The sequence below is a fragment of the Cotesia glomerata genome, linkage group LG10, assembly GCF_020080835.1.
Source record: "Cotesia glomerata isolate CgM1 linkage group LG10, MPM_Cglom_v2.3, whole genome shotgun sequence".
In the NCBI taxonomy this organism is placed as follows: Eukaryota; Metazoa; Arthropoda; class Insecta; order Hymenoptera; family Braconidae; genus Cotesia; species Cotesia glomerata.
In genome coordinates, this window is record NC_058167.1 from 15,422,307 (window position 1) to 15,438,915 (window position 16,609).

Genomic DNA, 16,609 nt, shown 5'->3' on the forward strand with positions numbered 1-16,609 from the left:
TCGTCCAACTTTCGTAAGTTAAGTGTACAGGAATAAATTAGATGAGAAAACCTTGCGTAATCTGAAAACTTCTTGAGTACACGAGATTATAATGTCATCTCGCCCTCAACAGGCTGGAAGGTCGAGTTAAATTTTTAAAATGATCCTCCATCAGGATCATCCTCAGCAATTACGTACAAATGGAAGAGCAGAGAAAACGAGGCACAACAAATTTAAAAAAATTTGTTCCAATGCTGATGCGAAAAGATTTTTTTTTTTTTCCTTTTTGGTAATTTAAACTGATCCACGTGTCTGGCCTGAGGTTTTCATACAACTCGTCGCCTATTTTGGCTCGCCCAAAGAGTTGCTAATGATTCGCTAACGAGATACGTGCACTCGAAAGGCTTTTTACAAAAGTGCTAGTAGAAACTATAGAACAAAATAAAATAAAAAAAATGATTACATAAAAAAAAAGACAAGAGGATAAAGTGGAATTTCAGTACAGTAGGAATCCCTGGCTCTTGAGACTTTTCCTGTTAGTTGCTTCTTAAATATTCTACTCTGTTTTCCGTGTTGGCGCGCTTTGCCTACCTCGTTATATCTAAGTAACACCGCGTTCTTTTGTCCACTCTTTCAAAGCCCGAGTTAAAGAGGGAAAAGAGTAAAAATAAAAAAAAAAAAAGTATCAAATTGAACCTTTTTGTCGATACCTCCTTTATACTTATAAATTTGTAACTTTTTAAATAACTTTTTCATTAATCGCTCAGTTCCGATAATGTCTGTTGCTTCTTACAGAATTATTGATCAACTCGTTATTCGACACGCTTAAAAAAATATATTCAGCGAAATGGTCAATTTGGCATGTATAAATATTTATTAATCATTGATTTTTAATATATATTAAAATAAGTTAATAGGGATAAGAAAATCAATGATATGTTAATTAATTAGTTTTCGTATGTAGATACAGGAAGTACACGTGTATGTGATACGTGATGGATAATGAGAGGATGAAGGGGTTGATGTCCAGATCGATTGATGCGATGTGGTATTTACCTCTCGCTCACATAAAACGATATGTCAGCGTGTGAAGACCATCGGTTGCCCAGAATTATGGCGAGTCCATGGCACGTCGTCGTTTATGGGATTAATGGATACGTGAGCAATGTATTGGGCATGCGATCAAATGGCTTATGCTTCCTGCATCAGATATGCCCGTATGGCTTCATTTATTTTCTTTAAAATTTAATATAATTACGGGTTGCAAAATTTATGGCATGGATTGTATATGAATTATATTTTTCGTATCACTTGCATTAAAATTTTTAACTTCAACGACTGCTAATTCCGTTAGAGTGAAACGTTAGAGTGGACAGAAACTAATAAGTTTCATCTCCGGGGAAGAAACTGACGTGTTTCTGTCTCTGCCCGGTGCATTATAGTTTCTAACTCTATTTTAGTTCCGTCAGAATTGTATTTGTTGTTCGTGAACCTCATAACCAACCAAGCTGACAGTTGAAACAAGCGATATCGGTTTTATATTGTATCATTTCGACCGGCTGTATGTTCAAACTCGGAGTCTCTGTAGACATTAGAGTTTGCTCCGCTCGGACAGTCAACACTCACCCTCTACTGCGATCGTTTATCAGAAAACATACTTCTTTATTATAACTGCACTGAAAGTTTGAATTCTCGCCTTAGCTCACGAGAAGGAAATAGCACTATTATTGTCTTTAGAGAAAACAAATATAAAATAAGATTATATATAAGGTCTTTGTGTACATTAGATTGTTTTTATAGTTACTAGTCTAGATTTTCTGTCACCCTTAAACTTTTGTGCTTGCTCTATTTCATAATAAAAGTTTATAAAATCAATCGACTAATAAAAAACGCAGGGTATAATATTTTAAATAAATACTTTTTACTATAATTGATGATTTTAGATAAAATAGTTAAACCTTTTATGGATCATATAATCTTATTTATCAACGAGTTATGCTGCATCATCGATCTAGCCAACAGTACTTGTGTCGCCATCTCTGAAAATATTATCAAAACTTATTATTTTCTCAATGGATCAAAAATATTTATCAATAATTTACTCATACAGTAACTGGGATTTAAAAATAAGCCCTCAATAATTTATTTGTATTATTTTCTAAAACATTAAAAAAAAATTTTTAATTAAACCATTAAAATCAGGGCCAAGTAAGTTAACTTATTATTTGTTTCGATGTCCATTTGTCGAACATGTTATGTTTTACAAAGTTTATCCGATAACATAAAAATAAATTCATTGATTTGTGTATCAGTTGTTTGAAATTTAAAAGTGAACAGATGATGCCGAGAGCTTTTTTATGTTCATGACAGAAAATCATGACTGTGAAGCCAAAGTTACAAGGAACTCGAAGTACTCGGGAAAAACTTGAAATTTAAACTAGAAAAAAAAAGAAAGCAAAGGACATACCGGAGTTACTTTTGGTACAAGTGTGCGCAAGCTCTCTAAAGCTTCCCATTAAAATGCTAGCGACCAGGAAAGTTTGCAAAATTTATTGGCCAATCTTGCCTAGGAATATTTACGAGCCAACGTACAGTATAGGAAGCAAAAGGAAAAGTCACTTTATTTCAAACTAACCATCCCAGAAGCCATGTAATAAATACTCTATACTTGACCTCATGAAAATTTCTCAGCGCTTACCAGCTACTGGTTCCACAGTAATTTAGAAACCACGTCATTCAGCACTATTCAACAATCTCATTCGTTTCAATCGAATTAATCCAATTTATGAAGTTTAATTGTAAGTACTTAACATCCATTACAAGTTAATTTTACAAATTGCAAGACATTTTAATTTAAACTTTATTTTCAAACGTTGTTACACTTTACGATTCCATTTAATATTACCAGGAAAAGTATCAAGAAATCATTTTCATATATAAATACCAAACTATCAGTTGTAAATTCGAACAAGACACATTTTTTCAAAGAATTCATCCTAGAATGTAATTTTTTTCATGCAACAACTTGTAAGATGTATCTCACAGAAGATATTCATATCTAATCTTGAAAAAGTTTTGTTCACTTAAAGGAATACTTATCTACGAAACAATTGATATTTTATGTAATAGTCAAAGCATAAATGTATAGTGTTTTGAGCAAATAAATTTACAAGTTAACTTGCAACAGTCTTTCTCAACAGAATTTTCGGTTGGGTGAGTTTCGAAGGCTGGGGAAAGAGAGAAAGCGGAAGAAACTGCATTCAAAGGGATGAGAAACGATTCGAGTAGAGGCAATAACGTTATGGCCCCGGGGTGAAAATGTACATATATATGATTCTTATGTAGCTATTTTCCAAACTCGATAGAATCTACACGAGAGCGAGAGCAATTGCAATCATGGTTGTAATAAGACTATAACAACAAAAGCATCGATGAGTAATTGTATAAAAATGGAATAAAATTGAAAAATTTTAAAACAAGTATCTTATATCGAAAACATAAGTCGAGCTTATCTCTAAGCTTAACCACGATACTTTAAGGCGCATGAAAGAAAATTTTCATAAACGATACGATAGATTTCAACGATTCCTCCAGCGAAAGCGAGCGCAAGAAATTTAAAATTTTCTCCATCCCTCAAGTAAAAATCGCGCCTAACTTTTCAGCATTCAAATCTATGCTTTCCCTCATACTTTTGGCCCATAACATTGTTAATGCCTCTATCCTTTTTCTCACTCTCTTCAAAAACACCTTCTCCGACCTTTGCTGCGATCGATGTAATCGTTTCTCGCATAGGTAATATCAAGCGTCTGATCCAGTAAGTTATTTTCACATGAAATTGAGCCGCTTTAACGATAAACATAAATTGCATTCTACAACAAACTTTTTCACACCCTTATATCCCACTTTGCCAACTACTACAGGGTCTTACTTCCCATCTATTACTGTATACGTGTGTTAACAGGATAAAATTATTTAAATTAGAAAATTTCATTTCGAGTGGATAGTATAAAAATATTTATTTTGTAAATTTTAGCTACAAACACCAAAAAATAAATATTTACTTTGTGTTAAATATTTTTTTCAAATTTCATCAAAGTAATTTATGCCTCACAAACATACTTTGGTTTGTTTTAAATTGTTTACGTAAAGTTAGTTATTTTATTTTGTGAAGCATAAAATATATTAATAATTCATAAAATTCAAATTTCTTGCAATTAAAATAATACTTGATAATATTTCCAAGAAGAATATATTGTATTAAAATAAACGGGTAAAGGTATAAAGTAATTTTATTTGTGATTATTTAAACTTTTGATTTGTGCAAAAGTAAACGCTTGCTGAAGTAGTAGAAAGGTCAAAAAATTTTTAATTTCAGTCGGGGAATTTTTAAATAATAATAAATTTGATTGCATGATTATTGTTGATTATAATAAGTATTTAAAAAAATTTACTTGATATAATAAATTCTTCGAAAACGTCAATGTCAAAAGAAAAGAAACACAAATAATTATTATATATACTCATCGTTATTTGCATTTTATATTCATCCGTCATTTTCAATCTGCGAAAGGACAGGCAAAATGAATTTACCATCCACAATACTCATGCCATCTTTCCAGCTTGATATTTTCCACTATTTCCCTCTGTACCTCATTAAAAAAGGGAAAAAAAAAAAAAATAAATAAATTTTATTAAAATGGATTGTTTTTATAACGCAGAGAAGTGAATTGGAATTAAAGGAAATGAAAAAAGTTTGACAGGAATAAAATATGAGCGCAGAAACAAAATAAACGTAATAATTATAATGATAACTGTATGGAATGCATCAATTATTCGCAAAATTTTGAAAGTTGGGTTTTTATTAGGCGGGCTGTTAACTCCTCGTCTGATCCCAGGAAGCTGTCTGTATTTCTATTCCGCGTGACTCGTCTCAACGACGTTTTACCAGTTGAGGATTGGAGTGAGGCTGAAAGGAAGTAACTCAGCAGTAAACGGATACAGAAGTTCAATAACAAAGTTTAAAAACGCAACTGCCATAAGTCCACCAGCTGAACGCGAATACCCATACCATGAATTATCTCTCGACCGTAAAATATTGTGTAACTTTTAAGCCGCATGCCAAAACGACTTAGCAGATGAAAACACATTCGGATTAACAAGTTCGATTATTTTTTATGCTTCGTCTGCTAGTATTTTAATTAACTCTTCTATCAAAATTCACAGAACAGTAGAAATAAGTTGATAATAAAATTCATTTATATAAAAATAAATAATATAAAAAGTTCAGTGATGGAAAAAAAATATTATGAGTGAATAAATGAACTCAATTATTACTCGTTTAATTGTAAATAAAAAATTTCTATCATTATTTTCTTCTAATTTTTACTCATCCGGAAGCTATTTGTAATAAATTTTTTCAAACAGAGTTTTCTATAGAATTAACCCGCGCATGTGTTTCTATCGTTTGTAATTAAACTGTCGGAACGCGTGAATGCGTTCAATATACGAGACTATTTCTGTTTGCGGGAAAATTAAAACACAAAAAAAAAATAAAATTGTAGAGAAAGTAAATTTTCTAGAATGATTTTATTGATGAAAATTTTTTTTTTATCATCCATTAATAGTGTCATTTTGAATGGTATTGAAAATGGTTTCCATTTTTTCAATTATCCGACACATTTCCAATGGGAATTGCAAATTCTTGATAGTTACTTTACATCTAAAATAGGCTAGACTGAAAAAAAGAAAGATATAGCGGAAGTAGAGACGAAAAAGTGAAATAGAGAATGGGCTGCTGTGGTTTTCCATGATGGCTACTCCATGAAATATTCATTCCGCTTGAGGCACTTCGTCATAGCCTTTGAACGGTTACGCAACGTCGGTTGCAAGCCACTAGCTGACGGTTGTGTCCCGCCAGACGAATAAATTATTTATTCCTTTTTTTTTTCTTTTCAATTTTTCTTTTTCTATAATAACATCCATGGTATGATATTCATTTCATACTGCTTATTGTTTAATCCAGATTACAACGAAAAGTTACTATTGATTAAAACCCGAAAGTTTAATACTATTCCACAGCCGGCACTGCGAAATTTTGACTTTCTTCATTGCAATAAAAAAAAACTATCCATATATTTATTCAATAGTTATCTACATATTAATAAAGGATGTCCCTCTGTCAGTAACAATTCGGTACTAAACCCTATTTATTTCCTCACCCCTGCGAACCGTAAATTAAAAAAATTTTTTATTTTAACAATTTATTATAGATTATTCTGTTTATCAATCGATATCATTCATAAGAACGTCAATTAATAAAAAAAAAAAAAAAAAAAAAAATCAATTAATGGTTCTATAAATGATGATAATAAAAACCAAACAATAGACGATTCATTTGAAATAATAGTACCTATAAGATACAAAAACACGTGACAATTATTGATGCTTTGATTGGTTCCCTGTAATGTTCATAAATATACGTATATATATATATATATGTATTTATAAATAGTAGTGTCTTTTTAACGCTAAGTATTAAATACATCTTCTAGTATATAGTAAGCCAGCAAGTAGTTCACTTATCAGTAAATAGCATTATTGTTATTATTTTACGTAATAGCTATCAGATTTATATCAATGGGAATTTTATCTCGAGTATAAGTGGCTTTTTTTCTTAATATAAAAAAAATAATTAGTACCACGTTGAAATAGCGATTGTACACAGTGTCAATATTTGTGAACTAATTAAAGTGATAACTAATATAAACGATGAAAGGCTCTTGTGTTGTTGTGAATTTATTAGTTCAATTGATCATCGCTGTTATTGCTGTAGAATGTTACAGTCACGATTATTGGAGCAAACGTGCCGCACTTATAATTGAAGAAGAACGAATTTCGCTAGGTGGTGATTTATCACTTAATCCGAAAGAACGGTTGGTGAATGACTTGTTATTAACATTGAAAAGGAAAGAAATCGATGATGGTATGTAGATAATACGACTATTAAATTATGCATGTAAGATGTTGATTTTTCTCTGCAATCAAAGATTAAGAGCAAGTCTTCGGTTAACTATTGCATTCAGTGTTTAATTTTTAAACTATATAATTTATCATTTTTTAACTTATTTTGTAGGATTCAGAGGCGAAGCAAAATTTTTACCCGCTAAAAATTTCATTAAAGTACGAAATGACATAAAAGAATCGAAATTATTCAATATCATAAAAATGATGCCCAAAGGTGCCGTTCTTCATGCCCACGATACAGCTATAGTTTCAGAAGAATGGTTATACAACAATGTAACATTCCGGGATAATTTATATATATGTGATAAAGCTAAAAATTTACAATTAAGATTCTTTGACTCACCTACAGACGATTGTGACTGGCAGTTACTAAAAGAACTTCGTAAAAATGAGACTTTTGCGGCGGAAATAAATTCACGAATTCGCAAAGAATTTTCCATGATGACTGAAAATCCCGATAGGATGTATCCTGACGTGAATTCTGCATGGAATAAGTTTATGAGTATATTCATTTTGATTACGCCAATGTTAACATACAGACCAGTTTACGAAGATCATTTTTATCAAGGTCTTAAAGAACTGTATGAAGACAATGTATTGTATTTAGAATTGCGCTCAACTTTAACGCCACTTTATGAATTGAATGGAACTCAATACAGTCCTATTGATGTAGTTGGAATTTACAAAAAAGTTACTGAAAGGTAAAAAAATTTTTATATATTTAATCAATAATTTTATGTTGGTTTTCATTTTATAGAAATATAACCGGTAAAAAATTATTTTTATTTCTTTTATCTATTTATGTAGTAATTCTAGAATTCGTGTATAATATCCGCAAAAATTTTTTAGATAGTGCGTAGATAAGAATTAAAAAAAAACATAAGTAAGCTGAGTAATTATAAAAACAATTTATGTTATCAGACGATACAGCATTGAAAATATAGCGTGTACTATTACTTGTTTTAAAATTTACTTATGTATTTTGAAACTTTATTTTTCACTGTTTCAGATTCATCAAAGATTATCCAGATTTCATTGGAGTGAAAATAATATTTGCACCTTTGAGAATAATGTCAACTTCACAATTAGATGAATATATCGACACAACACTGGAAATAAAAAGAAAATTTCCAGATTTCTTTGCTGGATTCGATCTTGTTGGTCAAGAAGATACCGGAAATTCCTTAGAATTGTATGCAGAAAAGCTTCAGCGTATGAAGAATGAAGTGGGCTTTTTTTTCCACGCCGGAGAAACTAATTGGTACGGCTCAAAAACTGATAGAAATTTATTGGATGCTGTTCTGTTGAACACGACACGAATCGGACATGGCTACGCTATTGTGAAGCACCCGGAAGTTCTGAAAATAGTAAAAGAAAGAAAAATTGCCATCGAAATCTGTCCCATTTCAAATCAAGTATTAGGGCTGGTTAAGGATCTGCGCAATCATCCGGCAAATATCCTTTTTGCTGGAGGGTTCCCTGTTGTCGTTTCCAATGATGATCCTGGCTTATGGGGATCAAAAGCGCTTAGTTATGATTTTTATGAAGCGTTTGTTGGAATGATGTCCAGAGATGCTGACATCAGGGCGTTGAAACAGCTAGCTATTAATTCTATTATTTATAGCAGTATGAGCGACAGTGAGAAGCAAAATGCTTACGATGTTTGGACACAAAAATGGTGTGAATTTCTTAGTAAAATAAATTATTGATTTTACTATTTTACTGATTTTCATTTTTTATGAAAATATTAGTAACAATTTTTTATTTCGAATTTCTTGTAAAAAAATTTATTAATAAATGAATTGATAATTCAGAATCAGACAGTCATTTATTTTATTCTCTTCCCTTAGTGTTTTATCAGAAAAAAAACAATATTTACACACATGAAAATAAAAAAGCTTCATTTACACTAAGGTAGATTTAATAGTATTCCTGAGAAGTCTTGACAAGTGAAGTAAGTAAAAGCAAAAATAAAAAAAAAAATAAATGGTAAGAAAAGAATGAGAAACTTAAAAAAAGTAAAAAACTCAAAAGAAAGCCGCTGGGAAAAGAAATAAAGTAGAATTACTGCACTCTGGCAATCTGCTATCTAGGGCTGCTTATTCGCCAAGCACGGGAAAAACGAAGGGCTAATGACTAAAAAAACGTCGAATTAAAATAACAATCGTGGTGAAAGCTTTTTCTTTTTAACGCAAACAAAAATCGTCCTTTCATTTAGTAAAAAAAGAAAACACTGCTTATTATCCAATAGAATTTCAAAATGTCCATTATAATCTCATTGGTGAATTTATATTCCATACAAATTTATTTCATTATTCTTATTCAGTTTCTCTTACGGTTGAATAACTAAATACAAAAAAAAAAAAAAAAAAAAAAACTTTAATATTTTTCATTTTTATTGTTATTACCGATTGTATTCACTACTGGCTGTTAAGTAGTTTTGTATTTCTTCATTTAAACTTAATAGTTAAGCATATAGTTCCTTACTTTTATATCGTAAAAGATGTTATTGACTGAATTTAAAGTAAAAATGGAAAAAATGATTAAAATCCCAAATTTCGATTTAACAATTGAATACTTAATGAAATACTACAGAAAATAAAATAATAAAAGTACGAGTGAAAATAAATGGAAGGAGAATTGAAAAGGTAAGAGATAATAATTGATGATTATGAGAGTTTAATAATTGAATATCCGAGGCAATAAGATTAAATATGGAATTTAGGGCTGACTATGAAATATATAACGGGCGTTGATAAATATATAACAAGTAGAGAGTGTGAATTGGCCCGAAAGCGATATGAACCCTCGATGGTACTCTTACACTCTTAAACGTATACTCAGTACGGTGTATAGATCAAGTACCCAAAGCGTTATCGGAATTATTGGATTTTGACTTCCTTTGTAAGCTCGTCTGGAGAAATGCTAGATGGGATAAATGTGGCGGTGGCTGTCAGAAAAGTAGGAATTCCCCAGGGCCGTCCCGTCGTTGCTCACGGCGCTAAAACAGGGGGATAACTCCAGCCGCACGTGGTAGATGAACGAGTCTCCGTGGCGGACAGAACAGAAAAACAAAAGGAAAAAGTAAATAAAGAGGAGAAAATAAAGGAAGAAAAAATATACTAGAAGAGATCTCAACTGCCAGACAGCAGAAACAACACTATGGATCATAGAAAACCGTTTTTAATAATTTATCCAAACACATGTGATATGCATTTACCTTTGTTACTTTTTTTCTTTTTTATTCAAAAATTTTTCTGTCTTTGTGCTAAATAGACAGTGTGCTATGATATACTGGATGGGTTTTATATCTCTTATACCAATTAATAATGTGACGTAACCATCACAATGATATAATAAAATAATTTTTTTTAGTTAAATTTAGTATAATTGATAAGGTCTTGGCTTGAATTTGTGCATTTTGAGGTTTTTATATGGTTTTCAACAATAGTTGTTATCCTTATATTTTTACACACACGGAAAAAAAAAAATATTGTTAAAATGACTATCCAACGTATCCTCAAATGACGTTTTCTTAAAATAACGATCCGGATTGCTGATTTAAATTAAGGATTCATTTGTTTGACTTAAGCATACAGAGTATAGCTCTTGTCAATATATGTAGTTTCGTCAAAAACATGCAACTGTTTTGTTAACGTGAGGATCTCGTATAGTTGAATTAACTAAATGTAACGCTAAAATAATGATATGGATCGTCATTTTGATGATCCGCTGTATAGCTGAATTGGCTATACAGCGTATATCTCGAAAAAAATGACTATACGGCGTATAGTCAGAATAACGATACTTATCCTTATTCTAACGATATTTTTTTTCTCCGTGCACAATAAAATTTACTTTAATGAAGAGACAAATTTTTATTTTGACTTTTTTCCGCTTCTCACTTAACTTTTTTTTTCATAAAATCTAGTGAAAATAAAAATATTTGAATTCAAAATGGATTAAAATCAAACGATCAATGTAATAAAATAAAATATTAAATTGATAGTTCGTTTTGATGGTGATCATTATTTGATATCGGTATATTCGCAAAGTGCTTTAATACGAATAAAGAGTCTATTGGCACGAGTAGAAGCTTGAACGCGAAACCAACTAGCGTAACAAGCGATAAAAACGGATTTTCTCTTATTAAACCCTTTCAACTTTCATTTGCACCCACTCGAGAATACCTCGATCCACTCGCTTGCACAATCGTTATTTAGTTCATTTTATCTCAGATAAAACTACTCCAAGCACACGGTTTTCAGTGTCAGTACGGAATAGTGTACAATTATGCTACATCAAGTCGTATTTGACCTTCGTCAAATATTTTTTTTTCTGTTTTAACAAGGCAATGATATTTTATTGGACAGATGAAAAATTTGAGCTTCAAAGCTTAAAATTAAAGCAAAAAAAAAAATACCGAAATGTTGATGCGTGACCACGTTTCCTCTTGTTCGCTACAACTCTTGACGTCGATTGCTTTATTGGAATACGCGATGCGAATCGGATGTATGAGGCAACTACTCGATTACATCTGGAATATTGTCAAGGGAGAACGTGCGCATACGAGTACTGCAGTTATATTTTCATTTATTCATTTTTTGTATTATTTTCTCTCACAAATGCTACTTCTCTTATTTCCGTAACATATAGACGTCAGATACAAATATTGGAATAAATTTTTACAAAATTCATAACGTTCAATCGAGAATTCAATTTTACTGTATCGGTAATAACGATTTCCTACAGGTGTATTCTTCACAAATTACGACTATTTCCATCTGTCAGAGAATAAGCCAAGCTTTATCGATGTGATAATTTTGAAGTAAAACTTTTCAAGACGTGATTTAAAAGTGTAGCTCAGATTTTTTTTTTGACAAAAGTAACGCGCCGTAGTCCACAGTTTATCTAGTTTCCGCTATTTAAAAACAATAACTTTTTATGGAATTTCATCAGTATATGTGATTTATAGGGATTGTGCTTCTAAACTTTGACACCAACAAATTTAAACATAAAGAATTTCTAAATTAAGATATTTGGATAAATGTTTTTTAATTTTTATAAGCTTCAAAAAAAAAACAACATCAGGAGTTGAAAACCGTTGTATAATACAACTATCGCTGCAAAATCACGAAAGTATCAATTTTGATACATAAAATTTGAATTTTGAAACAACTATTTTTCTGAGTTTTCAAAATCGACCAACTTATTGCTTCAAATAACAAAATACAGGAATATTTTAAAAAATAAATAAATACCCTTACATTTTTCTTCTTTATGTTTTGGTTTTAATAAAAAAAGAGTTGATCCTATTTCCAGATAGTAAATTAATAATTGATAATTAGACAACAAAAAAATTGATAACTTACAAACATTAGAGTAAATTTTACGATAAGTCATGATAATGAATGAAAGAGAGAAAGAAATATCAAGTGATAGAGTAAAAAATAACTCCAGGGAGGGAGTAGTAACACTAATAGTTTACTTATTACTACAGTATGGTCTGTAACAGAGAGACTCATACTCAGCCTACATGGCCCACGCCCAGGATGACGCAGGTGCTTGTACAATAAGTTGAACCAAGCAAGTGTTATTGAAAGTCTGTCTACTCTAGATTTTAAAAACAAAATAATACAAGTAAAATTTGATATAATCTCATTATCATCATGGTAAATGCTGTGAAATTCATAACTTTAAGTTGCATTATAAGTGCATATTTATTTATCGGTAGGATATTAGTTTCATATTAATTATTTATGCTTAAAATATAAACAATCTATATAACCAACATGAATATATACACTGCACTCCACTTTTATATGTTTAATCATCACAAAAATTTTTTAATATTGAAATTAAAATTATTTTCATTTCATGCAAGCAAAGTTAAATTATTAAACTTGTATAATTAATAATCAGATATAACAATGGAGTTGTTAGCTATAATTACAAATATAATCTACCTATCTTTGTAAATTAAATTTATTGAATAACAACAGTCTAATATTCATATAATTTTGATTTATGAAAAACAATCAAATCCAATTTATCCAGCACACATTCCTGTCGATCTCATTAAGAGTATAAATATTTGCAATTTAATAATCTCATTACCTATTCGATATTTAATGTTTATTAAACAGATTACTAGTTCCCTGGTAACTATTTACCGAGCTAATTAATTATTTTGCAGTTAACTGTGTCGTTTCAATTTTAATTGAAAGTTAATTTTTATAATTTAATACATGTTATATTTATATGAATTAATTTTTAGAAACTGAAGCTGTTCGATGTTATCAATGCGGTAGTGACTCAGACCCCAAAAATGAAGATCTATGTGGTGCTTATGAACCTTTTGATAAGAATAAGCACATTTCAATAGATTGCAATGACGAGGACTCCAAAATGCCGGGATCATTTTGCGTCAAAGAAATACGACAAGGTCCTCGTGGATTTATTTGTGAGTGCTTTTTATCTAATCATTTATCAACTTATTTACAACTTGATAGATTACAAAAGAAAAAAAAAAAAAAAAAAAAAAAAAAAGAATATAGTTTTGTTAAAGGATTTTCTTCATTTGATTCAAAATTTAAATTAAATAAATTTCAAATTTTACTAGAAAAAAAAAATTGTTTCTTCCAACTATATACAAAATTTTTATTTGAATTGATATTTCTTTGTGTAATAATATAAGTTATCGACTAAATTAAGTTTAATAATATTAAAATTTTATTTTTTTAGGGGACGGAAGATTCAGACAAGTAGTACGAAGATGTGCATCAGTTGCAGAAACGGGGGTAACAAATGTCTGTAATTGGGGTGTCGATGAAAACGGAGTTTATTGGCAGCAGTGCTACTGTTCAGAAGATTCGTGTAATGGTGCTACGAGTCTGTCGTCGTCTTTGACAATAGCCACTATTATATCATTTTTTATTACAATTTACTTTATAAGATAAGTTAATATCTTTTAAATTTCAATAGATATATATTTCTATAGAATATATTAATATAAAAAGTAGGATACTCATAATATCGATCAACGAAAGTGTTCATAGTATCATATTACTATATCGTCCTTTCTAAAAGGACAATATAAGATTTAAAAGATATGAATAAAAAGACGGAAAGACGATTATTAAACTCGCCAAGTATTTCAACAGAATAAAAACCTCAAATTGAAAGAAGATACTCTCCTAGTATTATAAAAAGTCAGACGACATGCTTGAATTACTCTTACACGGCTGGTTTCAAGCTGATAATAAATATGCGCTATTGAAAATTTTAATAATTTATACAATCATTTTTCCTTTTTTTTTTTTTTTTTATTTTTTTCCGCCGCTATAATCGTCTTTCCATCTTTAGAAAATCTAAGATTTTAAATATTAAATGTAAATAATAGACTTAATGACTCCGTCCACTATTAAGTTATATTTTACATAATGTAGTTAAGTAATATATCAACAAATTATATGTCCGTCCGTTTTTTTTTTTACGAAATTATAATGTTAGATTATAATGTTCTCGATAAATTTTTTATAGAAAAACATTTTATATTTTTGTTTTATTTATACGGAGTATACATACATTTTTTATTATATTTTATTTCTAATAAATTGAATTTTTATTTGAATTTTCAACAGACTAATTATTATTTAATGGTAGTTTTCTGGTTATTTCCTTGATAAAGACATCACAAAGCCTTTAAGGTCATTATGGAATGTTTAATAATTATAATTACAAAACAAAATAATAAATAATTTGTACAGTCTACTGTAAATATATGTATCTATCTAATAATCAGGACATTATTTCTGTAGTCCTTTATCATATCAAAACAAAGTAAATCTTTTGTAATCTCCCGTTCACCAGGACGTAGATCATGTTAATACCGGAAATTCAGCGGTCGCGAGTTAATTACGTCACGTGAGACTATTAATGTTCGGGCAGAGAGAAGCAACATCGGTGTACATGAACAATACCCGGAGCATTTAGGCCTCTCCTCATCTATTATGTCTTCTCCCCGAGATACCAGCTTCTACTATCCTTTTAGTTAAGTTGAGACGTTATTATTAAGACCTTTCGGCTATTTTATATACCTCCACACAACTTTACTCCTGATTTAAAGCACCATGTTCGTCCTCTTATTCCACTTATTCCCATTTTCGTTGTTTTTTATATTAAGTATATACAACATGATGCTTCTATTTCTAAGTGGTTGGATTAATTAGATGTTGCATTCAGTGTAAATTGAACCCTAGTTAAATGAAGGCGGTTAATACTAAGGATCTTCTAGCTTTCTGTTAAAATACGACCGACCTAAATACAATCTTTCCCCTAACTTCTCCTTTATCCCATATCCTTTTGTATACACTGTAAATATCATAATTAAATGGAAATGAGGGCTCTTTTCTGTCATTCTCTTTATGGATAGTTTCAATTACCTTTCAAGTGCGGATGATAATTATTAAATAAATATTATATTCTCATATAATATGAGATTTTATGCTTTTGCTGAAAAATTTATTCCTTATCATTAGTTTTTTTCATATTTTTAACGAAAAAAAAATTTTCAGCACAAGATGAAAGAAATTTCTTAACATTCGTAATTATTTCATTTCAATGTTTTTTATTTCTCTCATATATAAACTCAGAGATAGTTAACAGTAGAAATTTGCACCGTCGCATCGTGTTATTCTGCGTGCCATTCATAAAAATAAGTCCGTTTTGTTGCAAGCTTTTAGTTGCACTCTCACCGGATTTACTATTATTTATTCCTTATTCACTTTGCTTTGCATTCCACTAAAATATTTTTATTACTACTGCTCTTTATATATACTTAACACTTTACGATATTTAAAATGTTTTCATCAAAAGCATTAATCCAATAATTATAAACATAAATTAATGTAAATGGCGTGATTGAAGAAAAAAAAAAAACTTTTGAAGCTTACTCAAATATAGTTATTTCAATTCACTCGCAAGGTCTGGAGCTTTTGCCTCACTTAATTACTTAAAAAAATTTTTTTTATTCTCTCGAGTATTTGAATATTAATGATAGCCTACAGAGTACTTTTGATATTAGGTTTGCATCGCGTCGTTTCTATCTGCACTCAAGTTACTTAAGCGAAAAGTTCTCAAATGAATTATATTAAAATTGCATCGTTCAATGAAATAATCAAAACTTTAATGCGATACGGATAATCTAATTTGGTAATATTTCAAAGTATTAAATAAGCACCTAAACTCTATACATATTATACAATATAATAAAATATATACTGGTACATAACTTAACCCTCTGCAGCTAGAAGCCGCAACGAACTAATTAATCGGGTTATAAAGTAATAACCAAAGAACAAGCGTAGATCGAGCGATATATACTCTTCTCCGTAAAATTAAGTACAACGGGTCGTGCCAAGAAATAGCTCATCTTCATCTTAAGTTAGAGCAGCTCCACATAGAGGAGCTTCCGTTCAGTCTTTCCCATCCTTTAAAAAGCTCTTCGGTTGCCATACTGCCAATGCTTTTGCTATTACTATTGCCATTTTGCTGGTCCTGTGTTGATGGTCGAATAAACCAGCAAAGACCCTCGGGAATATGTTCG

The 16,609-nt window shown here is 30.2% G+C and overlaps 2 protein-coding genes across 3 annotated transcripts; both read left to right on the plus strand.

Annotated features, from left to right (window-relative positions):
• The first annotated feature begins 6,500 nt into the window (after positions 1 to 6,500).
• LOC123272830 (adenosine deaminase 2-like) lies at positions 6,501 to 8,746 on the plus strand. The gene is made up of 3 exons (XM_044739828.1): positions 6,501 to 6,961; positions 7,112 to 7,703; positions 8,012 to 8,746. Exons 1-3 carry the CDS (start codon positions 6,748 to 6,750, stop codon positions 8,709 to 8,711), a joined length of 1,506 nt encoding a protein of 501 aa, XP_044595763.1. The 5' UTR covers positions 6,501 to 6,747; the 3' UTR covers positions 8,712 to 8,746.
• Positions 8,747 to 12,523: 3,777 nt separating this feature from the next.
• LOC123272831 lies at positions 12,524 to 14,204 on the plus strand. Of its 2 annotated transcripts, none has more exons than XM_044739830.1 (3): positions 12,524 to 12,563; positions 13,280 to 13,465; positions 13,747 to 14,204. In XM_044739830.1, the coding sequence occupies exons 1-3, from the start codon at positions 12,539 to 12,541 to the stop codon at positions 13,959 to 13,961; spliced, it is 426 nt and encodes a 141-aa protein (XP_044595765.1). In that variant the 5' UTR covers positions 12,524 to 12,538; the 3' UTR covers positions 13,962 to 14,204. The 2 variants fall into 2 exon arrangements, with proteins under 2 accessions (XP_044595765.1, XP_044595764.1); XM_044739829.1 differs by lacking the exon at positions 12,524 to 12,563 and adding an exon at positions 12,570 to 12,732.
• Positions 14,205 to 16,609: the final 2,405 nt, after the last annotated feature.